This window comes from Alternaria atra (genome assembly GCF_907166805.1).
Source record: "Alternaria atra isolate CS162 genome assembly, contig: 35, whole genome shotgun sequence".
Lineage (NCBI taxonomy): Eukaryota > Fungi > Ascomycota > Dothideomycetes > Pleosporales > Pleosporaceae > Alternaria > Alternaria atra.
This window is the reverse complement of record NW_025091334.1, coordinates 2,035,599-2,061,190: the sequence shown is the minus strand read 5'-3', so window position 1 is coordinate 2,061,190 and position 25,592 is coordinate 2,035,599. Positions and strand designations below refer to the sequence as shown.

Here is a 25,592-nt window from a genome sequence, read left to right as displayed (position 1 = left end):
GCAACAACGTAATAAGGTAGAACAAAGCGATTAATATAGTAGATTAAATAGTATCTACAGCATCCTTTTTGCACGTTCGTGAGTTGTGCCCAGTCTCCCTGCACCTCCTGCAGTGCGCAATAGCCTGGCGGTTAAGACCTGATCGCTCACCACCTTAACGCTGTTCACGCTCAATCTGCTGGTCAGCCTCCTTTTGAGCTAGTATATCCTCTCCCTCTCCCTTTGTTAAGGTCCCACGCTTCTGTATCCGCTTCTTTTTGCGCTGCCTACGCTTAGTTGCTGCCTCGTTGGCTCTCTTAAGGCAGGTAATCTGATCGCGCATAAGCTCGGCTGAGAGCATTATCACCTCAGCCCCCTTTTTAAGCTGGTTAATCGCCTTAATAATTGAGGCTGGTGATGAGCTCTTATGCTGCCGCACGCGATCACGTATTAACGTTGATTGAGCCTCAAGCTCACGTACGTTGCTTGGTGTACGAGCCTCCCAGGGAGGCTCTGCGAGAGCAGCTGGTGGAGTAGGCGTACGCAGCTGCACGTTGAGCTTTGATAGAACAGCGTCTGGCTGGAGAGGGGCTAGGCCTGCGCCTCGAAAAGCTGAGCAGATATTGGCTAAGGTGAACGATCGATCAAAGGCTGCCTTAAAGGCTGGCAGGAATTCGAGCTTGGTGATATGGTTGATATTGTAGCGCATCAGAGCCTCAATCTCACGGCTGTACGCGCGCTTCATAGGCGAGAAGCAGCCTACGTCAAGAGGCTGCAGTAGGTGAGATGAGTGAACTAGCATGCAGAGCGTGTAGATATTGCTCTCCTTGCAGAGCTCTTGAAACTCAAGAGACTGGTGGCTCTCGTGGCCGTCAAGGATAAGCAGGCGGCGTGCTCCAACTACCTTGCCCTCAGTATGCTTAATAAAGTGCTTTAGCCACTTAACTCCTATCTCGTTGGTTGTCTAGCCGTTGTCGCTAACTGCGATAGCCTAGTCGCGTGGGATATCCTCCTCGTACCAGGCTGACAGGTGATACTTGCTAGCAAAGATGAGGAACGGTGGGATTGTCCAGCCAGCAGCGTTGATTGCAGCAATTACCGTCACCTACTCGCGGTTGCCAGGCTGGATAGTCTTTGGCCTGCCTCTCCTCTCTGACCCTGTGATAACTAGCTAAGTCTGGATCTTGCCTATTATAAAGCTAGCCTCGTCAAAGTTGTAGACGTCCTTATTACAGATGCCGTACTTAGCCTTTGTCTCCTCTACTAGCTTAAACCAGCGGCTAATTAGCACAGGGTCCTCGCATAGAGCTCTTTGCCTATCGTACGATTGATTAAAACGCGTTATAAGACTGTCTGTACGCTTGACAAAGTTGCGCGGCTAGTGGACGCCAACGCGACCTGCGCCACGCGCAGCAAGCAGCTTATTAGCTATATCGCGCGCAGCTGTATACGTAGGCACAAATCCTCGCTGATCAAGGTCGAGTATATGTCTAATAATTACCTCCTCCTCTAGCTGGGTAAGCTTCTTTGAGTTGGGCTGGCAATCGCGTCGTGCAGGCCTGCCAGCGCGTCGGTCGCGTAGCGTCATTCGAGGGACGTTAAACGCGCGAGCAGCAGCTCTCTTAGTCTTGATCTGGTGGCTATTAAGAGATGATATAGTAAGCTGCATATCAGCTTCAGATGAGCGCAATAGAGCTTGTTGGCGTTGAGGCATAACTGATTTGATCTTCAAAGGTGATCAAAGTTGGTGGGGTGGACGACTCGCTTATAAAACACGTTAAAGAAACTGCCCAAGTATGAATGAGAAAGCAAATGCAACATTGCTGTGGCCTTGAACAGACAAAACCAAAGATTTGAAGATGATAGCCTGCTACTGAGAACTAGCGGGTTTGTACATCTTATTGACCATTCGTCCACCGCTAGTAACCTTCTTCAAATCCCCTCTTTCAGCCAGCGCTTGACCAACGCCCTCCACAATGGGGACAAGCCCTGCGCCTTCGCTTGTCAAAGGCGGAGGCTCGAAGCTGGCCTTAGAACGAAGGATCGCGCGGTGACAATACCGGGGTCGGGAAAGAATCGGATACTCTCTAACCACAGCTGCTTGGTCTGTAGCGGTGCTTGCATCAGGACTTGGAAAACATCCACCGTCTTTGCTCACCTCATCATCTGCCTCCCAACTATATTGAGCAGTACATCTGTCAGTCACATATCCTTGAGAGGTTCGTTGCGTACCACGCTAGATACAAAGATGCCATGGAAGATAACCCCTAAACCGAGCCCACCGCCAATCCCTTCGCGGAGTATATTCACTTTGCAGAAGGTCGTCATATTGTACTTCAATTGTAGCGCTGGGTTGCACCCGAAGACCTCGGTCAAGTGCAGGATGGTGCTCGCCATCTCTTCCAGTTCGTTCCACATCGAGTCAACTTCAGGAATTCGGTTGGAAAGTGTCAAGTTCTGGATCCACGAAAGTCTCAGCGACCCTAGTGCGCGAGTCAGACGGAGGAACACTGTCAACGCTTCCATCGGGTCTTTGTTATCTAGTAGCTTATAATGAGTATGCATTGCGAAGCCGGCAATCTCTACAGGGTTGAGTTTGATTTCGAGCAGTCGAGTCTCGCGATGGAGCTGGCGACAGGCATGCTGTAACCGGTTGATGTGTCTATCTTTGGATCCTCGGGTGAAGTCGATCGTATCCCGGAGTCCGGTTGAAAAGACGAGGACGTAGATCTGGTTGCGTATCTCTCTTGGTAGATTAAGCAGAGGCGATGATTGAGGTTTCGTATTTTTTGGCGTGATTTTCTCCTGAAGGACGCCATGGCTGTTCAAATTTGGTTGTCGTAATGGCTGTGATTGAGATTTGGTGTGATGCGGTGTGAGGGTTCTCTTCAATTCAGGAAGCGCAACCTGTTTTATAGGGTCAGGAATAGGTGCACAGAGGCACATACTTTCACTGTCGTTACACTCTGCTTATTCATATAGATTCGAATTCACTGTAATGTTCGTGCCTTGCCAGTCCACCTGTAACGCAGTGTAATATGCTCGAAGTACGTTTGGTCTCTCTCATGAGCATTTACAAACTGTGATGGGTTCAGTCTTGATGCTAGGCAGGACAACACGTTAACTTTATTGCGTACTTGGTAAGTCCTACAACCCTTGAAATGCTGTCGGAGCGCTAACATCAACATCTTCTCCTCTTCGCTCTTTGTGCGATTGGTGCACACTTAAGTTGGTCGGTACTACCCAGGAAATCTTTAACATTATCCACATTCACCAACACCAAACGGATGAACAACGAGATACGAATGGATCGCTGTAGACAATAGGCGCGACAGTCAATCAAAGTATAGGAATGCTGCATTCGAACAGCTAAAGATGTTCGTTTCTAGTAAAGAGGTTTGGTGTCTCGTAACCAGGAACGCCGCAGGGCTACGCCTTTCCAACTCATATAGAATGTAGTGTGTCGTGCTTGGAAGTACTTTCGCCTTCTCTCAAACGCATCTATGTAGATCACTTGTTTAGCATGACTGTTAGGGTTTCACCTATCAATGACCATGGAACCGAATAAATCAGTTACATGCAAACGAGTATGGCTTCATAAAGCCATGGTTTCGATTATCTCCGTTCGCGAATCAGTGTCACAATCCTGCATGCTTTTCTCCACCAGAGCGGCTAAGTTGGTTCTGTGGGGCCAATCTGCTGTGGGGCCGAAAACCCATCTCTTCACCACCCAGAGCCTCTTCAGTCTGGATGATACATTTGTTTTATTTAAGGTTTTTTTGAGAGTTTCTGCATCAGCGAATCAGCAATTGATCCAGCAGATCGGGCTTGTGGTTTAGTGGTATAATACTCCCTTAGCATCTGAGTTTCGCATCAAGTGAAGCCTCGTGAAGCATGGGAGTGGTCCAGGGTTCGATTCCCTGCAAGTCCATCTTTTTGCACTTCTTTTGCACTCCTAGGCTTATCTGAAGGTGGTGGGAAGAATTGGTGAAGTTTTGGGATTTTTAGACGCGCAAACACCAAGACTGTTAGCCCGTGCGGTCGATGTGGTTCGTTCCACTGGAGCTCAATTCTGGCTTTGCCTCGTCTGACCGCTCCACTATCTCGTTGCTGTTTTTTGGTCTCCACACCGCGTGGTGGGTGTATGTGGTGTTACGGGAATCGATCTGCTACACCACATGTTTGGTCAATATCGTGCGACGATCGATGCATCTCGTCGCGATCAGTACTGAACTCTGGAGATTCAATCCTAAATACAAGTGACCAACGTACGTTGCGTTGTACATACGTTTGGTCGGGTGGACAATGCATTTCACGTTTTTGCAGGATCAGGGGCGTTGGTTTGGCTGTAGTAAAGCTGTAGCACTCGTCTATTAGCTGTGAACCCCTAGTACATCTAACCCTTGAGGGTTTTCAGCAGATTTGGGTCGGTAAAGACAAAGTCATATACCGCTTTGTGCTACAAGGCACGAATTCGCAGAGACAGACTGCGCCAACCCGAGCTCTTTCACAATATTGTACTGTGAACAACCATTTCAAGCTTGGTCAGGAGATACCTTGTACATGACCATATGCTACAAGCAGCCTTCGTAGGAGATTATGCCCGAATACGTTACCCGAATATTTAAAATCTGAAACATGGGTCGTTACGTGTCGAGATGACAAAACATGTTAATCCAAGGTATGTAAAAGCGGTGATTATATTGAAGATGAAGACTACTTCAGGTATAGCGAACTGTACAAGCTACGAAGCTCAACTTCCCCCGTCCTTGCAACACGAACTAGGAATGAATGGAGTCCAACACTCTAAACGATGCGGCTCTGCTCAACATGCGGCTCCTTCTCATCGTTAGAGTTGGTAAGACGTTCCTTAGCAGCTTGCCTTGCGATGGCATCCATGTCCACGGGGGCAACAGCGGCTGGACCGTCGAAGATACGGGCGATCTCCTCGAGTGTAGGTCCCTTGGTCTCGGGGTAGACGAAGTAAACAAAGACAAGCTCAACAGTAATCCAGAGAGTGTAGAAAAGAGCCAAGTTCCAGTGCTTGGGAAGGTTGTCCCATGCAACCGGGTTGGTCTGACCACCGACAGCGAGAATAGCCTGGACAGTGATGTTCATAATCATGAGACCCTTAGCACGGAGAGCATAAGGCAGAATCTCGAGAGCGTAGGCGACAAGTAGACCAGACCAGGCAAAAGCGTAGAAGACACCGAAGATCCAGACGAATGGAATCTGAGCGTAACCGGCTGCGGAGTTGGTGTCGCCAGAGTTCTCGTAGATAGCGCAGGTGATGGTCCAGCAGATGAATGAGACGACCATACCAGTGGTAGCGCCGAGGAAAAGTGGGCGACGACCAACCTTGTCGATCAAGGTAGCTGCGTATACGGATACACAAAGAGCCAGGATACGCTCACCACCAGTAAGCTGACCGAGATGTTAGTATAAATCCTTATATGACGGTTCACATGTACTTACACCCATCTTCTGGTTTTCGCTAGTGATACCGGCACCTTCGTAGACCAAGTTGATGTAGTTGGAGAAGAGCGCATTGCCGGAGTATTGGGAGATGATACCGAGAGAGATGAGAATGGCCAACCTCCATCGGTTACCCTTCGTCTTGACAAAATCCACGTAGCTAGAGTTCTTGTTCGCATCGGCTTCCAATCGGATAACCTCCCTCATCTCAATGTATTCGAACTGAACCGTTGCATTATTTCGGTCACCACCAGCATGATAGTATGCGAGAGTGTCCAAGGCCTCCTCGTAGCGCTCCTTGGAGATCAACCAACGAGGACCTGAAGATCATGTTAGTGCGAATCCTCTAACTATACAGTGTGTGCATTTTGACTTACTCTCAGGAACCCACCAAAGGAAACACAGCTGGAGGAAAGAGGGAAGGGCCTGAAGAAGGGTAATAGACCTCCAAGACCAATCGTTGCTTGCTTGAGATGTGCCCCATGCGATCCATGCGACAAAGAGTGCTCCCAAGTTCCACAAGCAGTTGTATACGGCGGTGAAGATACCACGGTGCTGGGGATGGCAGATCTCGGTGAGAAGAATGGGGGAGCACATCTGGGCGAAAGAGTTACCGAAACCAAGGATGAAACGGCCACCCATGTAGACCTGCCAGTTTGTAGAGAAGGTTGAGACAAGAGCACCGGCAATCATGATGGTACAGCCGACGGCGATTGGAATCTTGCGCCCGGTCCACTGGGTCAGGAACGGGACGAGGAAGAAACTAACGATCGAACCGATGTTGTACATGTTGTTCATGAGACCCAGTCGGTTACCGGAGGGTTCGTCGAAGTAGGTTTGCCAGTAGTTCATCTGCTGCGAAGAGTTCATCATCATGCTAGATGATGGTCAGTAAATTCCGCTGTGTTGCAAGACTGACTACTCACCCGTCGTAACCAGTGGTTGCGGAGGCAATGCAAAGGACCGAAGAGTGCCAGAATAGCTTTCGCATGTTTGGATCCTTGTACCAAATGACCTTCTCAAACTCAGGCGCCTCCTCGCGAGCAACCTCGCTGTTGCCTTTCGGCGCTCCCATGGACATGCCAACCATCTTGGATAAAGAGCGATGTGCGACAAGATAGAGTAGAGTTTGATTGTAGTTCAAGAGCAGTAGACCTTGCTACTGATGGGCGAAGTCCCTTGAGGTTGCAACTGACCCTCGTCCAGCGTCCAGTACTTATATTCGATGCACAATCATTGCAGGCGACCCCACACCCCGGATGGGCTGCTCGCATGCTGGCTCCACCGCGGGTTGACGGACACGGGTACCACATTTTTCAGGGAGGCAGCCTGACAGCGATGGTGGAAAGAGCCAGTAAGATCATACCAAGAAAGCTCCACCGAGCGATCCGTTGGCACCAGGCCCGTAGCGCCGTGTGAATAGACCTCCAAGGTTAGAGAATACCCGTCTTGTCACATCCAGGCATTGCTCGCAAATACCGGTCTCTAACGTCTGATGCATATTGCAGTCTCCCTACGGGGAGCTCGGCTGCCTTCGAGAAGTCTGTGACTTGAACGCTAGAACGTGTGACCAGATTCCACAACACATCCGAATATGGATTGCATTCAATATTGATCCTTCATGGCGCCTCGGTCTTGTTTTTGACAGTTGGTAGACACTAGAGCCAAATGTTGCGCTGGAAAGAAACAGCATGCACAACGAGGACCAACCGCCCATGAAATCTATTAATTTTCGTGCCCCATTCTGATCCAGCTAATCAGGTGATGGATGCCTTCATCATAAGGCTCCGAGACCGTTTGATTAGAAACGGTTTTGGACATGCGCCAGATGTTCCTCGATCCTGTTGCTGCTCCGCTGTGCCCAGCATTGAGGCTTGATATGCCTCCGGGCTTGACCGTAAAACCCCTCGGAAACTCTGAACCTACCCTCTGTATAGGAGACTCGTCCCGCGGAAAATTTTGCTTAGCATCCGGTATGACTCTTGGAGTTCTTTACCTAAGGCTTGGAAGAACCAACCATGAGTCCGGTCGTGGTAGGTCAAGCTCATAATGCGATGCCATGAACTGCCAAGATGGTAGAATGGGCCTGCGCGCCGGAGCTGGAACTGTGAAACTAGCCTCAGCAAACCATTATACTGACGAAGTCGATGATTGAATCCTGCATTGGCAGATATCGAACAGGCTCAATCGGCTACTATTCACGCGTCCAGGTAGGGTGTGAGGTTGAGAGATGCCGTCCCCGAGCCAGAGTCGCGCGCGCGTACGCGAGGTAGCGGGAAGCTGACCATGGAGGCCACGCGCAGTCTTGGCATGCACCCACGGGAGCCACCCGAAGTAATCAATTGTTCAATGTTCTTGCTCGTACTGATGCGACACATATTTTGATTTCTTGGATCCATGTCTGTGTAAACGAGTTCCAGGCGCCGAGCTGTTGGTGTCGATGCGACATTGTTCATGCGCAAGCGAACAGGCTACCTAGGTACCGGTAGTGGGGCCCTACTTTCCGTCGCAGAATGCACCGTCCTTGGCGTCTGCTCGCGCAGTACATCCATGTCGTGGTCCATGGCGCTTACGAACAAAATACAGACCTCGAGAGATTTGTCTTGGCAAAGACAGGCCCAGGTCAACCAGGATTGTACTGCGCGTCTTATAGTTGGTTGCGTGTTTAGCCGGCAAGAGGAGATAGTGGTGGCGTTGAGTTGGAATATTGGTAGACGCCAAGGATGCCATTCATCACTGGGGTGGAGAGCGGAAAGGCGGCACGCGGACAGCTAAGATTTCCACATGAACATCATTCGAATGGAATGAGGCTGGTAGTATCGGACACCTTCCTGTCTGGTATCGTGTCAGACCTTGATCGCAATACCATTGCCTGCCATAGTCCACTGAGCTTGGCGCGGCACAATGCTGAGGTTTTGGAAGATCTTTGCTGGGCGCTGAAACCTAGGGAGAGCACTTTTATATCATAGACCTCATGAAGTCGGTAAAGACGTTGGCTAGGTACTGGAACAAATGCCCGTTAACAGGCGCATAGCTTCAACACCAGCGGCATATGTTGCGGAAATCGAGTCTGGACCAAAAGTTTGGGAGACTTCGCCCTGGAGAGCATCCTCGTTTGCTTATGGTGATGGTTCTGGCTGATCCATCTTGGATGGAGCAAACTGAAGAGGTTTTGTTGCTCATATAGGCCTTCTCTCATCATCTTGAGGACCCGACACGGATTGAATAGTCACGGCGCCTGACGATTTTCCGAGTGCGGAAACTCCTAAACTCCGGCGGCGATACAATCGGAAGATTCAATCGTGCCATCGGTGGACCTATATATCAACTTCAAAGCCTGCGGCCGACTACAACTGCTGGACCTAACTGAACTCCCGCTTTTCTCGGCTGTCTATATGTCCGAGAAAGATACACGAGTGCATTCAGCGCTTGCAGCAAGCTCGTGGAGAAGAGGAGCGCTCCAGGGCCTCGAATTGGAGACGATGAGGTCGATTCCATATTACAACAGCTGGAGTATACGCTTAGGGCGTGGTTATTGAAAAAGGTTACAATTGCCATTACGTCGGTTCTAAGAGTTCACACATCATATTTTGCGACACTAATGGTATTGTCGCCGAAATACCCTAGACCGTTCGTCCTCATCTACAAATGAGCATTTCGCCAATGCTCAGTGATCTTTTCACTATACCCAAGGGTTGGGCCGAGGTAAACTCGCCTCTCGGGTATAGACGACTTTAACGACCTGTTTCGACTGCGTGGCTGCGAATCTCCTCTCGATCATCTGACCCAGTTCTTCTGTGGCCTCCTCAGCTTCTTCAGCGATCCAGCATCCAGAATGCTTGATGACCATGGTATTGAGCATACCGCAGCCGAGTAGCCGCTCGAGCTTGTACCTGGACAAGAGGCGTGTGATCGAACGTGACCGGGCCTCGCATTGCCATCCGTCCTCATCTCTCATTAGACAGTAAGTGAGTTCTTCATCCTGGAAAGCGAGAGTAATGGTACATGGGCCAGTACATTCGACTGCAAGTTCGACGTCAGTGTTCTCGATGGTACCGCCCTTGTATCGAGCGAAGAAGTCAAAGTCTAGCTGACGGGTACTCTCGAAACGACCAGCTACCGCCTCAAGGAAAGTGCGCAGGAACAGGGTATCATTTTACAAAGAGACGAGAAACTTTGAGACGTTGATAAAGCTCACGACTGTCCCATCGAACGTCGTCCCTGACGTGCCGCACAAATTGGGCAAGAACTTGGGTTTCATCAGGTCATTCCCGCGCGCGATGGTGTTTCGCACTATAACTTGGCTGCTGATGAACGGATGTGTGAGGGTCCAGATGGCGAGGCGCAGTTCCTTCGGAAGATCGAGGAAGCGCGAGAAGTTGGGTTGCGACAAAACGCTCTCGGCGGATTCGACGTCAAAGTGCAAAGCTGTTTCGTTTTGCTTTAACTGGACTGAGAGCCTTCAGCATGGAAAAGTGTTCGACTGGTCATAGATCGCTTATCTTCGTCGAACGTGCGAATCAAGCCAGGTTGAACGATGTTTGACCATGATCGATTGGGCTCAGCAGAGAGAGCAACGAAAAGTTCAGAAGATACTACTGCGACAGGGAGGGCAGGGAAATCGCCAGTCATGCACACGAATGGAGCCGAAAGTTGTATTTCGCGAACTGACAAACACTCTTCATGGTCACTGATGGTAACTACCGACATCTTTGATGAACATTTGTGTCATGTGTCAGCGCGCTGAATTTGGCAACTTGAGGTTGAACAACTTACGGTGGTGTGGTTTCGTCAGTGTCAGATTAGTGTATTTGGCCTCTTTCGCAGTATTGAATAGAGGGTTTAGAGGAGTTGGCAACGTGGTCGGTAAAAAATGAAAATAAACGTATGCGTATTCATATGCGTGCAGGTGGATGGTCCGGCAGTAAAAGGCCATAGAATTTTATCTTCAGATTGCTGCTGCGTCACCGTAGCGAATGCATTGAAGTAAATGCTGCAAGAGAGTTTTGCAGGTTTCTTTTGGTTTGGAGCAGACTGCCCTATGGGGTGGTACCAAACATCTCACGATACTTGAAGGGAAGGTCTAGACGGACAGCATGTTATAAGAGCAGGCACTGACGAGGTATCACCTTCCACGTCAAGGCCTCAGAGAGAGCTAGTAATAGCATATAGAAGCTGTCCACACACAGATTTTTGAAGTTCTATGGGCTGTTCGGGTGCTTGCTCATAAAGCAAGTCTTTGTCCTGCAAACTTGCTGTTCTCGGTGTTGACACTGCTATTCACAACGCATACTTTCTAATACGAGGGTTAATCACGTACACTTTCTTTCTAGAGTTGGCAGCGGTAAACTCGTGCGCACACACATGAAGATGATCTAGAACTTCCGCACATGCTCCTGCACCACTTTCCCGTCTTCAATAACACAGTAGTCTACACCAGCAGTGACCCGCAAACTGTTTGGGTCAAACAAGTACTCTTCATCTTTTTTAACGACCTCCAAGTAGAAAGGATCTTCGTAGGCCTTCTCGAAGTCCTCATACTTCCGTACCCAAAAGTCCGCCGTTCCGTCGTATGAGAGTGTAGGCATCTTCAAAAGCGCTTTGTGTTTTGATGTGGTGTGGTACTTCGAGGAGTCAGCGTTGCTAAGTAGAGAATCCGCATTACCTCATGCCAGCAAGACCTTGATTAAGAAAGGTAGAGCTGACTTGAACGTATTTAACGATGCCGTGACGCTGCAGCCATGATGTGATGAGAGGGCGATGTTTGTTCGCCCAGTGGTCGTCAAATTCATCTTTGGTAAGCTTGGAATTGCGATTCGCGAAAACGGTCACGCGAATTAGTCCTGCTGTCGACATGATTGCTATTGCTTGCAGTTGTTACGAATGTGGCTGGCGTGGCTAGAGCGAGGATGCCGGGGTCGATGACGCATTACATAGGTGCTGCAGAAACCCTGATTGGCATCTTGTCCGCCCGCAAATACGACTCAATGTGCCCATCCAGGACTAATCATTGACTCAACGGCCATTCGTCTACCTGTCTCTGTATACCACGTCGCCAATTTTGCTTTTGTACCGCACGCGCAGCTCTGACGATTGGGAGATAAGGGTAGTGCTCCACCCCTCCACAGATGATGGAGACCCTACGATCAATCACCGTTCGCGAACGATCTTGGCTTTGAGACAACACACAAACAGAAGGACCTTCCATCAAGCTAAAGGTAGCGCCCGTGACACGGCTTCTGTGACCCGAAGCCCCTCATCTAGAGGAACGGTGTTGTTCGGTCGAGCCTCCGGAAGCTGTTACCCGGCTTCAGCATACATGAGTAGTAACGTTAGACTAACTACGCACATCAGCTCTTAGTAAATCTTGATAAACTGTTTCCACCCACCGAATCGCATTACTATCGAGAAGCGCGGATCTAAGATGTCGTCCATTGACCAGCCGCTGAACGGCAAGATACTCCTCATCACAGGTGGGGCATCAGGTATGTACATCAGCACGGATTTCTGGAAAGTGTACAGCTAATCCAGCCAGGAATCGGCCTCTGCGTATCGAAGCAAGCGCATGATCTCGGTGCACGCATCCTCGTGGCAGACCTTAAAACAACATCCGACTTCGACACCTTTGCCTCCGGAAAGTCGAATATTCTTTATGTGCAATCTGACGTGACGCGATGGACAGACTTCAATAAGCTCTTTGACGTGTGCGAAAAACAATGGAATGATGTTCCTGATGCATATGCCATCTGCGCGGGACTATTTGACCCACCATTCTCCAACTTCTGGCAAGACCCCGAGGACGAAGGGTACAAGCAGGTCGAGGTCAATGTAAATCACCCAATCAAGTTGACGAGGCTGGCTATTAGAAAGAGTTTGGGCAAGGGTAAGAGGGCTAGTGTTTGCATAATCGTAAGTCATGCCAGCATGTTGGGCTTGGCTCAAAGAAGCGGCACATGATAAGTGGTTGTTGCACGTCTAACACAGAATTAGGCTTCGGTAGCGGGCATAGCAGGCAACATGGCAGCACCACTCTATTGCGCAACCAAGCATGCTGTCGTGGGATTCGTCAAATCTATGGGAGCGACCGAGTCACTCACTGGCGTCAAGATTACGACTCTCTGTCCTGGCGCCGTCCACACGCCGCTTTTTGATGATGCGAAGCTGAAGCAATACTCCGTGACTACGGATAAAGCATTAACGCCAGATGCATGTGCGACCAGCTTACTAGATCTACTTCAGAAGAAGGGGTATCCGTGTGGAAGTGTACTGGAAATCACTCTGGTTGGGACGCGACTCATACCAGAGTGGGGTGTGGAGCCGCCAGTGGGCATGGGTGCAGGACAGGACTTGGACGAGAACTTCATGACGAACATGCTCCAACCTATAAGGGACACTTTGGATGCAGAGAGAGCAAAAGGTTGAGAACACGTATTGCAAAAATTTCGGTTGTATTACGTATGAAGAGACACGCGAAATGTAAACCGTGGGAACAACTCAACCGAGCTCTCGCTACCAGATCGGATTGAATTCACACGCAAAAACAGAATACAGCCAGAACGCTGGAGCCCCATTTATTCCTGGATATTGCTGCTTGTCGTGATGATGTGTGTAAGGCGAGTATTGCTGCAAGACGCTGTTCTTGGTGCACCCAGCGCACTCTCCTTCTCACACAAAGCAGTCCCTTTAACAACCCCACATCCACGGCTTGCAGTCTCCCAAATCCCTACCTTCGAGTTCGATTTTCTCCTTCAGCTCGTCTTTGATCTTCTTGTTAATCTCCTTGAGATCGTCGATGAGACCAGCACACCCAACGCCCTCTCCACACTCTCCTCCGAGGTATTGCCTCTCTGTCTTAGTCACTGGAGACAGGGTACCGTGGGTGTGCTTCCATTTTTCGGGGATGGGGCCCGTGACGATTTCTTCTTGGGTATTGACAAGTCCTCGCGGGACATTGTAGGCATTGGTGGTGATGCTAGGGAGGGGACCGAGACCGCTTGGGATATAGGGGCTGGCGACGGGGAATATGGGGAGGCTAATGCCAGGGGGAATGAAGAGGGAGAGGATGAAGACCGTCGTGTACATCTTGATGTATGTGGTAGAGAGGTTGTTGATTAGTTTGGTCTTGGTTTAACTCTTGGTCTTGGAGCGTAGTCTTTGTTCTTGAGAATATCCTCGCTTGGGATGTATGATCTTTAGAGGATGGTAAGAAAATGAAGAGGGTAAGAGGACGATGATTCTTATACGGTGATGTGAAGGTGCATGGATTTTATGGGGATTCGGTACCGTGGTTTGGATGTGGATGAGATCCATGATGATTTCACGATACATCGTAGCGCTGATTGGAGTCACACGAGACAAACCATTAAAGCTTCACGGTAGCGGGGTATACTCCGGCTGATAGTCAGAATGTATCCCTGCTCTAGTACTATCGTAAAGGCCTCTAGAATTTTCAAAGAGTTATGTAGTCCCCTGGCATCTACAACTTTGCGACATCCCCAAACTTTTGCTTGAAGTATCCTTCGAACGGTGTGACCGACATGCCTTCGAATAGATTATTGTGGATCTGGCTCTTCGGCCTCACGAACTCGCCTTTACCTTGCGTTCCCTTCACCAGGTACCAAAAATCCACTGGAAACGCACTTTCGGTGTGTTCCTTCGGCGCCTTGCTTGGATCATCCCAAATTTTGTGCATTGCATCTTCATCCTGCACTTCTAGGTCCACCTTCTTCCCAGTGTACTTGCGCAGCAATTCGGCAATCCTAGCATGCGATATCGTATCGCTAACGACGTTGAGGTATTGGTTCTCGCTCTTTGCAGGCTCGAGCAGGGTAGCCACTAGGTAATTTGCGAAGTCATCGAGATGCGTATAATCTGCTTCCGCGTTTGGGTCACCAATGACATGGATGGTGTACTTGTTTATAGAGTCAGGGGACTGGGTCCATGGACACCATACCTTCTCGCGGTCTTGGTTGTAGAAGTCACCGCAGCCAATCATGGTGAAGCTCATTTTGCCGGAACGAATGGCTGGGTGGATAACGGCGCGTTCGTTGACCCTGATATCGCATTAGCTGGTATGAACCAGAATTTTGGAATGGAAGATATACGCACTGAGCTTTCAAGTTCCAGGCTGGATGGATGTATCCCATGGGGTCGTTGGGTTTACGATAAATCTGGTGGAACCCAAACTCAGAAGGGTAGAAGCGCTTTACGCCCGCATCCGCTGCAGCATCTTGAATCGTGGCTTGAGCTTCCAAAGCAGGGCCGTTCAAGGCGCTCACAACAGCATCTACACCTTCAAGGTCTTTTGCAAGATCCGACCGGTTCGCATCTTTCGCGTCGAAGGTCTTGATGACTACACCGTTTCGTTTTGCAAGGTGTGTATCGGGCGGAATAAAAGCGAGAATCTTGAACGTATGACCTGGTCTCTTGGAAGATTTTAGAGCATAAACAATGCGCTCACCAATCTGTTGCTGTCAGTCGACATATCCTAATGCGATGGATCTGGTACGCATACCTGTCCGTTTGCGCCGAAGAGGGCGACGGTTTTGAAAGGCGCACCAAGACCGTAGTTAGCTGCGTGACTGCTCATTATGTGTGTGTTCGGTATTTCCTTCACCCTGCAATGCTATTAATGGTTTTCATTATTTCAATGCTTGAGGCGGCTTGTTCGACGATGCCGTCAGGCATGACGCAATCGTGACTCGCATCATGATGATGACTTTGCAGGGGTATTGCAAAACCCGCGGACGCTGAAGTTTCATTCTTGCACTACATTTGCTTTGAAGACTGACAGGCTTTTGTTGATAGCCGTGCGAGGAAGCCCGACCTGACGTTTGTCGACCATAGCCACTAGCATCCTCCTTAGTACCTCTACACCAAACGCTTCGCGCATCCTCATCGTACATCAAAGGAACACTGTGCGCGAACAAGGTGGTCTTTTTTTCAGAAAGCATTCTAGCGCTAATAAGCGCGATAAAGGTATTTGATATGTTTTACACTAATGGTACGTGATTTCACTAGCCATCCGCGAACACAATCCCGCCGACTCGGCTGTTGAACTCTCTCTTCCACAGCGGCATCATGGATCTCGGCAAGGGATTCTCGCCGTCGAATCCAAACACCTCCAATATGACATCATGGCCCTCGGCGACGTGGCTTGCACTTGATGACCCGTATTGTCGAATGATAGCCGTTCGCAAGTTGAGTAGCTTGTCCTTGCGTCGCACCACGATATTCTTGAACAGAGCCTTCAAGGATTCTTCAGATGGTTGTGGGAAGTTCGTGTTGACATGCAACTCCTCCATGCTATCCGGAAGCATATCGCCCATGCACGGAATGTCGACATGTCTCCACGCCCTTGAACCCTGCGGAACATGCGCATCACGGCCCTGTCGCTGTCCGCTCTCTAAAGGTGGTCCACAGAAGCATTCAACATCGACTTCCAGCTTCCGGAGCTTCGTAAAACGCAGAAATGAGGAAAGACCGTTCACAATCTCGCCATGTAGCTCATCAATGGTGATGGCGAGTTCGACAATGGTATCGCTATTATAGTTCGCCAGCGCTTCTAGCATTTCGCCAGCATTCCAGTCGTGTTCGAGACCGTCCCATTTTGTCTGGTGGGAGTATTTGAAGACCTCGAGAGCTGGGGTGTTTTCTAGAAAAGCCGAAAGACCGGTAGCATCCATACAACAATACGCGAACTCAACGCGAGTCAGCGGTGACTTAGTATTTGGGTTCATCCAAGTGAAAGGCACGCCTCCCCAATCCTCGTCGACGGCCACGCAACTAACAGCGTAAATGTTCCTGATGCTCTTCAGTGCCATGAACGGCGCGATACATTGCAAGCCAACTCTGATATCGTAACCTTCCTCCACGAACGGCAAGAGTGTTTCTAGTCGAGCCAAGGGCTTTTGTCGGTGCCCATTCTTATTGGACATGGCGACGAGTGACTGCACATTAGGAACCAAAGCTTCAGCGCCCTCGCCTTCGCGGACCTCATGCCACCTATCAGGCAGTTGCAGCGTCTTGAGATTGGGCAGAAGACTCAACAAAGCGACAGTCGCATATAGTTTGTCCATGTTCAATTGGTCACCTGCGCGGTCTTCTTCCAGGATGTGGCTCCACCAATCCTCCTCGTCGGCATCGGCGTAATACTCGGCATGTCCCAGCAGGTCTTTGATATTTTGCATGGCTTGCTCATCTTCGCGGAAACTGGGCGCATCGGTATCGTCCTGTATCTCATCATCTTCGCGGCGATCCCAGAGGGAAAGAGTTTCAATATACTCAGCAATGGTGGGGTCGCGGGAGATATCGTGTAAGATGGACAGTGTGTCGCCGCGACGAGTCCGCCTCATGTTAGTCGTGTGTCTCCAGGCCCTCCGCAGGTCATTGTGCTGTCGAATTTGCGACGCGGCCCGCCCGTACACAGTCTTGCATGATAGTACGAAGCTTTCAAGACCATCAGGTGCGGTGCGGTCAATTATCAGGTCCAGAATTTCTGGTGGAAGATCGAGGAGGCCCATGGTTGGTTGCTTCCTGGCGGCAACGCCGACGTCGAAGCTGATGAAAGATAAGAGAGGCAGACGGAATTTCTGATAGACGACTAGAAAAGCGGCACACGTGTGGCTTTAGATACGGATTGTGTAGTTAAGGTATGCTACGTGGGTCAGGTACTCGCTGAATGAAGTTACTGGTGGCGGCACTCAAACATCTACTCAATCCAGAATCGCTAGAGCCCAGGGTCCAGGTGGTGTTGGGAATCGGCGAAGAAGGTCCGAAGCAGGTAAGGAAGCGAGAAAACAACAGTCATTCATTGGTCTCGGTGAAAAAGTCCTTGCTCACTGCCCGGATCCTATGGTGGGGTAAGCTAGATACGTTTTGGGGCTAGTATGTGCGAAAAAAAAGACGAATCCTTCTCCGAGCACATGGACCCTTGAATGGTACCAAAATGCATCTTACATTTGACATCACGCTGCGCTGATATGAGCGTAACCATGGCACGATTAGTGTTTGCAGCGTTCCCAATTGACGCCGTGTTGTGTATCCCAAAGAGTCCTGACAATCTTTTCCAGGTTGTCTGTAGAATATTTCTGAAGGTCCCAAGGAGAACGACGCCGAAAGCCAACCTCATGGAAAATCATTTGCGGAGACCTTGGAATGTTTTCCATGGACATGGTCGTAAATGTCACTTTGGTGAGGCGCGGAATCTGTACCCGTCCCACCGTGCTGCAAGGGTCCTTATCAATACTCAACTCGCTCATGTCTTACGCAAGACAGCCCTCCCTAGTCGAAGCAAACCTATCAATACTGCAGCTGAGTCGGTGAAGCAGAGTCCTACAGACAGATAGCTCCGGTAGCTTTGCTATCTTCAGCGAAGCTAACCTCTAACTCAGACTAGTGATCTGGCATATATTGAAAACGTTAGGGCAGGAAGATTTGGGTATTCATGATATAAAACACTATATCTCCTAGAGCTCTAAAGGCATAGACGGGATGGCTGGCCAATTTCCAATAGTTCAGTTAGACGGCTGTATGCTTCAAGTAGACATGTCAGCCCTATCTCCTCAAGATCTTGCTCTTCATAGTCAGCAATGGTAACGCAAGCCTAGGAGACCAGGACCACATGCTCCTAATGGGCCTTTGGAAATATAAGACCTCCTGATCAGGTGTATGTCCATGCGTTTATTCACCAGATAGATCAGAATTTCGACTCTGCAAAACCCACATGCATGAGCATTGCCATGGGCTGTCCTACGAAGATCTACTTATTGATTCGGACAGTTGAAAGAAGATTCCAGAGTGGGTGAAATTGGATGAAGCCCTATATCAGTCAAGGAGCGGGTGTTCTTCAATGTAATATCAGGCAAGTGATGGGCATTGGAGCATTGAGTGCATATCAATTGCATGCTACAGACGTCATTCTCGCTGCACAGTAATTGCGAATAGAGGTCGACATCTAGAGATCACTGAGCCAATGACGCTCCCCCCTTCTCCTTAAGGGGTGACTTACATACACGTGTTCTTAGTGAATGCAGACATTATGTACACTGTACGGAACAATGTTGATGCAGCAGTAGTGCTGTCGGAACCGGATGAACACTCCGGCCCAATCATGGCGCTTAAAATAGATGGATGTAAACAGGTCACGTGATCTGACGTGTCAGCAACAAGATTTTGCACAAGGCTCGTGGTACGTAGGTACGTTGTCTCGAACTTCCAACAACTACAGTATCGAATGTAAGCGACCGCTGCGGGTTCATTAGTCAGTCAACATCTGAGCAGTTTTATCTACTGATATCTTCGAGAACCTGATGAGATATTCTAATCATTCATAGGTAGCAAGGGCTGCACGGCCCAAAGCGCCAGCCGCGCCCGAGCTCTTTTCCTGTCGAAACTGAGACAAGGTGGAGATGGCAAGGTTGCTCTAATATCGCCGCTTCAATGCAGTCTCATCAACACAGTCTAGCTACTGGGTCTCTGAGTTGCGAAACAAGATTACATTGCGCAATCGTCAGGCCATTATGTACCACGAAAACTCCTCAGTAGCACCCGAAGAGACCCTGTAATACAATTGCATATTACGGAGCCCAGTGACATCGCCGAATTTTGGTCCCACTGCACAGTAAGTCCAAGTAATCATCCAGCTGAGCATCATAGCTCTTCAGATGTTTCTATCCAAGATACCGTTTTTTTTTAAACCCCTCTTTCCGCTTCGTTGAGTTCCAATAGCTCGTACTGCATAGTGTTTCATTGTTGGACATCTCCCTTTTACATTTTTCCAAATATGGAAAGGCTTGAGGCTTCAGTTGGGCAGTGTAGCGTTGGGTAATAAGACCGAGCCTTCTAACCCTGCAGATAAGTAGCGACGTGGCCTCGCCCCGCCACTGCTAAAAGCGCCACTGTTCGGCCGTAGTCTGCAGCATCGTGATTACGGTCGCTCAGTCCGAGCTGCTCGAAACCTTCCAACGCCTGCGGATCTATATAGCGAATCAACACCGTAGCAGGCTTCGGCGAAGATTTATCTCCCCAAGGATCTTGTTCGGCTCCACATGAAGGGTCCGTGATAAGCGTGGACATTGCAACGACCAACGACATCTGGGTGACTCGGCCGGCGGTGACGCTGAAAATTTTTCTCGATCTGGTCGCCAACCGATGAAGGTGTATAGTAAAAAATGAGTCTGTGACTTCCGTTGGAGACGGCGATGCCGCCCGAGACTCATCAAGCAATGTTGCGTCAAGGTAGGAACGAAGAAATGATGACCGCGCGATCGTATGGGGGTCGATATTGGGCATGGTTACCTCTTCAATACCGTCTGCACGCAAATAGTGCTCACGCGACAAGCGCCGTGGTCGACTACCGGACTTGCGGAGTACCCAAGGCTCACTATTATCCGTCGCGCAGTAGGTACCGGAGGAAGACATGTTCTGGCTTTCCCCTATGCCCAAAGCACGAACTACCAGGTCTTGCACCCTACGGAGAACGTAGGGTGCACTCTGGTACCTAAATGGCTCTACCGACGGAAAAGTGAGCATTTCTTTGAGTCCTTGACATGTATCGGCAACATCGTCAGCCAAATGATCTTCCCAAACCCCTTGACTACGCGGATGGTAGTCTCCGTACGCCAAAGCGTCGTATTTAGGAATTTCATCGCCATGAACGATGAAGAGCAGCTCTCGAACATCATCATAGCGCCGCATCGCAGAAGGTTCTGCCGATGGCGTACGAAACGGTTCCGGGGAGTGTGTTTCGCGCTTTCGGAGGACTGATTAATGCCGCTTGGAGTATACTCAACTTCGTCGCTGAAATCATCGTCATGCAAACCCCCTTTCTCGTGAAGCGTAGGTTTCGGTGCACGTCGATGGATGTTGTACTGGAACTTTGTCTTTCCCGTTCGCTTCTTTTCGATAAGTTCGCGCAATTCGTCGAGTGCCTTTTGTGGCTGACCACGTCTGTTCATACAGTACTTTTAAATATCAGCGGGAGTGAACAAGTCGAATGGTACCATGCGACCAAAGCGCCGGCCAACGCAACTGAGCTCATTCTGCGAAACTTTGACTTCTTTGTCGCTACCAAAGATGCGTATAAACGTAATGGCAGCGGTGATCTCATCATCAAAGCCGAGATAGACTTGTGTGTCCACACGACCCGGGCCATACAAAGCCTCATCTAACGAGTCGGGGACATTTGCTGTTAAGACAATAACTTGGCCTTCCCACGATCTAGGTCCATCTAACGTGTTGAGGAGGCTACTTAGAGTAACTTTCGTCCTTGAGGGCTGAGGCACCGGGTTTATCTTCTTAGGGATCTCCTTCCTGGATTTTGGCTTCTTGGGGTTCGTATTTCAATAGTCAGGGGACTCCAACTCTGAACCGCTCCCATCTCCTCCGTCACTATCATTGTTCTTGGCCACTAGCGAAGGGCCCGTTGTGCGTTCGCGGACGATACCGCAGCATCGATATCTTCGAAAAGAATTACGCGGCAAGTTGGCAAGCTTTTGACTCTACTCTGCAGTATTGTGTCGTCCATTCCGGCTAGATCGGTGACGCAAAGCGGTAGATTGTACTGGCTCGCAATCGCTGTAGACAAGCTTGTTTTACCAGTACCGGCTGGTCCGTAGAATATGTAGCCTCTTCGATATGGCATTCCGTTTTGGTAACAATAAAAGTCCTCCGTTCCTTCAGCAAAGAAGACCTGAAGATCCGGCAAAAGCTCTTGTTTCTTACGCGGATTCATGTCGATTGTCTCCAGTTTGCACTGCCTGGAAATTTCATACACAGTGTGTCTAGCAGAGACGCGTTGAATCTTTACTGACGTCATCTGGGCATCAGCAGTATCTCGAACATCTTTTAGCAGAGGCTTCGATAGGCTTTTTACGACGCCACATGCAGCGTAACGTGAGTGTATATTATCTTGTCGGGTTATATGAACATGTTCATACGACTCGATAAACTCATTCCCGGGCTTTTGATTGTGGGATGGTACCAGGCGACAGCTTTGCAGATGACTTGAGTTTTAAACGCGCATTCAACAGAACGCGCGTATGCCAACGTCGGAACCGTGAAGGCGACCATAAATGCAGCATTGCTATAGTCTCGTACACAGCAAACAGGCTCGCGATGTGTTTCTGAGATATTTGTCAATTGCGCAATGTAGATGAAAGTATTGGGGTAGTGGAAAGATGGTCTCCGGGGCTGACAAGACAAGGGGGCGGAGAACGATGAACGCGCTAGCACACTAGCGCGACTCATCAGCTATCCCACCTGGCAGAGGACACAAACATTTCAACAGTGCCAAGATCGCCAATCAACTGCAACTTGCGATGAAGTTGTTGTTTCGAGTTGCGCATACCCTGCTGGTACTTCTTCTCTCTTTTTTACTGATCTACAGCGTCTACTACGCATTCGTTCTATTGCGCGAAGATCAGCAGCAGCTCTCGGAGCTTTCGCAGCCCTCGACTAGCGACGAAGGAGGCGCCGAGGAAGAAACACCACGGAAGCCGTCTCCACAAGAGATAGTATGTTCATCCTGATGCCGATAGTACAAGCACTCCGAAACTGACAAACTGTAGGCTGCATCGATGAACACAATGTGGGACTACCTGGATGACTGGGATGAAGACCACTGCGTGAACGTCTGCGAGGCGTCGTGGATCGCCTGCCAATTGAGGAATTGCGGGCATCTACCAGATGTCAGAAAGCAAGAGCTGTGAGAATTCATATCATATCGCAAACGTACTCCAACAACAGTCGTGTGGGGTTGCGCGGAGTCGGGAGACGAATGTCTAATGCCGCGATGCCCCACACTCTTCATCAATATGGCTAAGAGAAAGACTTCATGTTCTCAAATTACCAGCAGCATTTGAGTTGGTACTATTCGTGCAAAGTTTCCAGGAACGCGGGCATCTCTTTTGCGAAACCGGGTGCATAAGTCAAGAAGATCTTGGACCTCAGTAGGCTTAAAGGAGCCATAGAACCCTCACCACGGTCTATCTTGACCCACAGTCGATAGCACGATCATCCCAATCGCCATGGCCTATCTCATAGGCGCTCTCGCCGCCATGGCTACCTCTGCGATGGCCTTTGATTGCACACGCGAAAACCTGCAGAGCACAGCAGATTCCTACGTCGACCTAATGGCAACGGGCCAGCATGACCGCTTCGAAAATCTCGCATACTCAATGAAGTACTTTGAAAATAATAAAACAGCCTCAATCCTCAGCGGTATACCAGCACTTGGCCTAACCATCGACGCTCACCGCTCAATCCTCGATACCACGCAATGCAAGACGATGACCGAGCTCATCATCACTGACCCAACACATCCATATGTCATCCACACCCAAATGACTCTAGACACTGAAGGCAACGTCAACCTCATCGACAGCATCGTAACAGACAAAGGCGACTGGGCCTTCAATGCAACCGGCTACAAATACTGGAACGACCAAGAATCCTGGCCCCGCCTCCCTTCAAACGTGCGCGACACCCGCGAAGTCGTCAAAGCAGCTGGCGATGCATACGCAGACCGCTGTAATGATGTTACAGTTCACGTTCCCTTTGGTGTACCTTGCGCCCGTCTCGAAGGCGGCGCGTATACAGGTCGCGGAAACCTTTCGGCGAACACGTGCGATATTGGAGGCCTTCCAGAACATATCCCGATGACGAATCGGAAGTATGCTATTGATGAGGTGATGGGTGTTGTGGACATTTTTATGGGGTTTACGGGGTTGGATCGTACAAGGAATACGGAGGGAGCGCCAGATAGTCATATGTTTCGCGTTGAAGGTGGAAAGATTCGATATATTCATACGGCGAGTGCGTGTTTTGTTGATGGGTGTGGAATGAATGGTACTGGTATGTTTGGATTTGTGAACTGTGATTGAACGATGAACTGACATGTTGATAGGCATCCCACCGGGTATCGGGCGTCGGAAATTGCGTCACCGGGCGGTCAAGCTAGAGTAATACTAATCTGGCGCTGTGGCCGATCGCGAGGAGGTGCTTGTTGATCATCTAAGATGGTGGCATTTGATAAGAGGCGGGCTCGGCCTCTAGAATTACTTACAAAACAGCAAGTAATGCCGCGTGTACAAAGTGTGCTTGACTCTTGCTGCCCTCCAATTTACCCCTTCTCTCCACGACCATACGGTTTCATGTAATCATCCCAGTTGACCCTCTCACGCACCTCAGGGTGATCTTCCAACCAATCCTCCACATCACCTTCATCAACTACCAGTCCCGGATGCTCTTTCATAGCATTTACAAGCACATCCCTAATCCCCACATCGTCATCCGGTGTAGACGTAAACGCTTCTTCCAGTGCATCAGCCAAGTCCAGACCCTTGTACTGCCAGTACACATGCAAGACATCTACCACTCCTTGACGTGCATATGTCTTCAGATCGGCCATACCGAGGTAGTCCGCGACCGTGTAAACGTGTACGTGCATAAGGAGGTGAGAAGCGGACAGCGACTTGCCAGCACAAGGACATTTGCGCTTAAAGATCAGCGGGCTTTTATCTGGGCCGTGAAGGAGAGCGAAGGTGGTGTGGTTACAGTAGTCTGTAGAAGGAATTGATACGCCATCGGGGAATTGGTAGGTTGATGTGTACATGAAGTCTAGAATGTGCTTCATGGTGATGGCGTGGACGTCGGGGACTTGTACTTCCTTGTCGTTCGTCTCCTGTAGTGGATTAGCATGGCTCAACTGGCGATAAGGTTGGTGACACGCACGCTGCCGTTGAAACGGAACATGCGCGCGAAGTAGGGTGAGGAGGTTTCTAGGACGTTCCTGTGCGTTGCGAATCGCTGGCCCTCGCAGATAACGGTGAAATCTGCTGTTTCGTCATTCAGTGCGAGTTTGGTCTCTTTGATCTTCGGCTTGGAAGGCGTCGGCGGAACAGGGTCTGTGTCGAGGGTCTGAGTTGCTTTAACATGTGGCGTAGTAGGTATGATGGCCTTGGAATCCACACGTGATTGAGTTGTGAGATCCATGGTTAGCGCGAGTTGGGATAGAAGCACTTGTTGAACAACACCGATGTTGAGACCGTAAAGTGTGTGGTCGTAAAGGTCACGAGGGCGACATAACTATGAGGAGGATTTTTTTTTGGCCGTAATGAGTGTTTGTTTGTTCTGTTCACTGTCGCCTAAAGCAGAAGAGGAGTCGCTCGCGCAATCTATCCAGTCCCAGCTTCACGCCTTGATGGCGGTCTTGATTCCTGGGCGAGCACCGTGACGCCTGTGCGAAGTAGGCAGCAATCACATGTGATGCTTTAAATTGGAATCGATGGTGGTGAACTTGAAGATGAAAAGCCTAGGCAAACACGTGGTGATGAAAAGATCGTCCCCGCTCCGGTCAGCTTTGCAGGGATGTAGAGCGCGTTGATGTCCGCATCCGCGTTGATCGCGCGCATGCACGTGTCGTCAGTACTGCCCGGTATGACTTTAGACCATCATCATCGTTTCAGATAGGGTGAGCTCCAATGAGCAAACAGTGGGTTAGTGTAGAAAAGAAGTGCGTGATCCGAGTAACAAAGGCTCGCTCCAAGGCAACAGCCTCTGAGTAGGGGTAAGGCTTCGCTCTTCTTCAGCACGAAATCTGGCTCATTATGGATAGTATCTTGACATTTGGGCAGTTTCTACACTGTTAGCAGGGTGTGAATGACATGAAGGTTGATCAAGGGAGTGCAAGAAGCCTGTCCGAAAAGTGACGTCATCGCGCTGCGGACCTTATGACGGGGTCTTATGCTTAGCAGCAGGCTTCCAGGGCACTCAACTGTTTACACCATACCTTCAACTCTATATCTATGTGGAGAAGGGAACACGTAAGATTCTACTTGTCACTTACTGGTTTGCACGTTACGCAGCTTCCTTGAATACTCCATGCCAACTTTCTTACTAGCTTTATGTAGCATAAGATCAAGCGCGACGCGTTCTTTGGTTGTATCTTCACCGAAAACAAAGTTGCATTAAGTATGTTAGAAACAATACAACCCGATCGCCTTGGGAAACTTTAATCAGTATGAAAGAGATCAATCGGAGAACTATGTAACACCTCTCTTTGGCATTACTGCAGTTGCGCTTCGTGAGATGATACAGCGGATAGAAGACAAGAGAACAAGGGAGTTGAGAGACCATAC

General features: G+C 49.6%; 8 protein-coding genes across 8 annotated transcripts; 2 read left to right on the top strand and 6 right to left on the bottom strand.

The window, feature by feature from the left end:
• Window positions 1-2,181: 2,181 nt before the first annotated feature.
• On the bottom strand, window positions 2,182-2,925 carry ALTATR162_LOCUS11581 (uncharacterized protein; the record flags this gene model as incomplete). The annotated part of the gene is made up of 1 exon (XM_043319223.1): window positions 2,182-2,925. One exon carries the CDS (start codon window positions 2,923-2,925, stop codon window positions 2,182-2,184), a length of 744 nt encoding a protein of 247 aa, XP_043175158.1.
• A 1,860-nt stretch (window positions 2,926-4,785) lies between these two features.
• On the bottom strand, window positions 4,786-6,544 carry ALTATR162_LOCUS11580 (uncharacterized protein; the record flags this gene model as incomplete). Its single annotated transcript, XM_043319222.1, has 4 exons — window positions 4,786-5,403; window positions 5,455-5,774; window positions 5,832-6,331; window positions 6,381-6,544. The coding sequence occupies 4 exons, from the start codon at window positions 6,542-6,544 to the stop codon at window positions 4,786-4,788; spliced, it is 1,602 nt and encodes a 533-aa protein (XP_043175157.1).
• Window positions 6,545-11,878: 5,334 nt separating this feature from the next.
• ALTATR162_LOCUS11579 (uncharacterized protein) lies at window positions 11,879-12,876 on the top strand (the record flags this gene model as incomplete). The annotated part of the gene is made up of 3 exons (XM_043319221.1): window positions 11,879-11,939; window positions 11,990-12,363; window positions 12,445-12,876. The coding sequence occupies 3 exons, from the start codon at window positions 11,879-11,881 to the stop codon at window positions 12,874-12,876; spliced, it is 867 nt and encodes a 288-aa protein (XP_043175156.1).
• A 261-nt stretch (window positions 12,877-13,137) lies between these two features.
• Window positions 13,138-13,536, bottom strand: ALTATR162_LOCUS11578 (uncharacterized protein; the record flags this gene model as incomplete). Its single annotated transcript, XM_043319220.1, has 1 exon — window positions 13,138-13,536. One exon carries the CDS (start codon window positions 13,534-13,536, stop codon window positions 13,138-13,140), a length of 399 nt encoding a protein of 132 aa, XP_043175155.1.
• A 394-nt stretch (window positions 13,537-13,930) lies between these two features.
• On the bottom strand, window positions 13,931-15,043 carry ALTATR162_LOCUS11577 (uncharacterized protein; the record flags this gene model as incomplete). The annotated part of the gene is made up of 3 exons (XM_043319219.1): window positions 13,931-14,507; window positions 14,563-14,918; window positions 14,969-15,043. The coding sequence occupies 3 exons, from the start codon at window positions 15,041-15,043 to the stop codon at window positions 13,931-13,933; spliced, it is 1,008 nt and encodes a 335-aa protein (XP_043175154.1).
• A 427-nt stretch (window positions 15,044-15,470) lies between these two features.
• ALTATR162_LOCUS11576 (uncharacterized protein) lies at window positions 15,471-16,976 on the bottom strand (the record flags this gene model as incomplete). The annotated part of the gene is made up of 1 exon (XM_043319218.1): window positions 15,471-16,976. One exon carries the CDS (start codon window positions 16,974-16,976, stop codon window positions 15,471-15,473), a length of 1,506 nt encoding a protein of 501 aa, XP_043175153.1.
• A 5,505-nt stretch (window positions 16,977-22,481) lies between these two features.
• Window positions 22,482-23,418, top strand: ALTATR162_LOCUS11575 (uncharacterized protein; the record flags this gene model as incomplete). The annotated part of the gene is made up of 2 exons (XM_043319217.1): window positions 22,482-23,307; window positions 23,360-23,418. The coding sequence occupies 2 exons, from the start codon at window positions 22,482-22,484 to the stop codon at window positions 23,416-23,418; spliced, it is 885 nt and encodes a 294-aa protein (XP_043175152.1).
• Window positions 23,419-23,575: 157 nt separating this feature from the next.
• ALTATR162_LOCUS11574 (uncharacterized protein) lies at window positions 23,576-24,447 on the bottom strand (the record flags this gene model as incomplete). Its single annotated transcript, XM_043319216.1, has 2 exons — window positions 23,576-24,136; window positions 24,187-24,447. The coding sequence occupies 2 exons, from the start codon at window positions 24,445-24,447 to the stop codon at window positions 23,576-23,578; spliced, it is 822 nt and encodes a 273-aa protein (XP_043175151.1).
• Window positions 24,448-25,592: the final 1,145 nt, after the last annotated feature.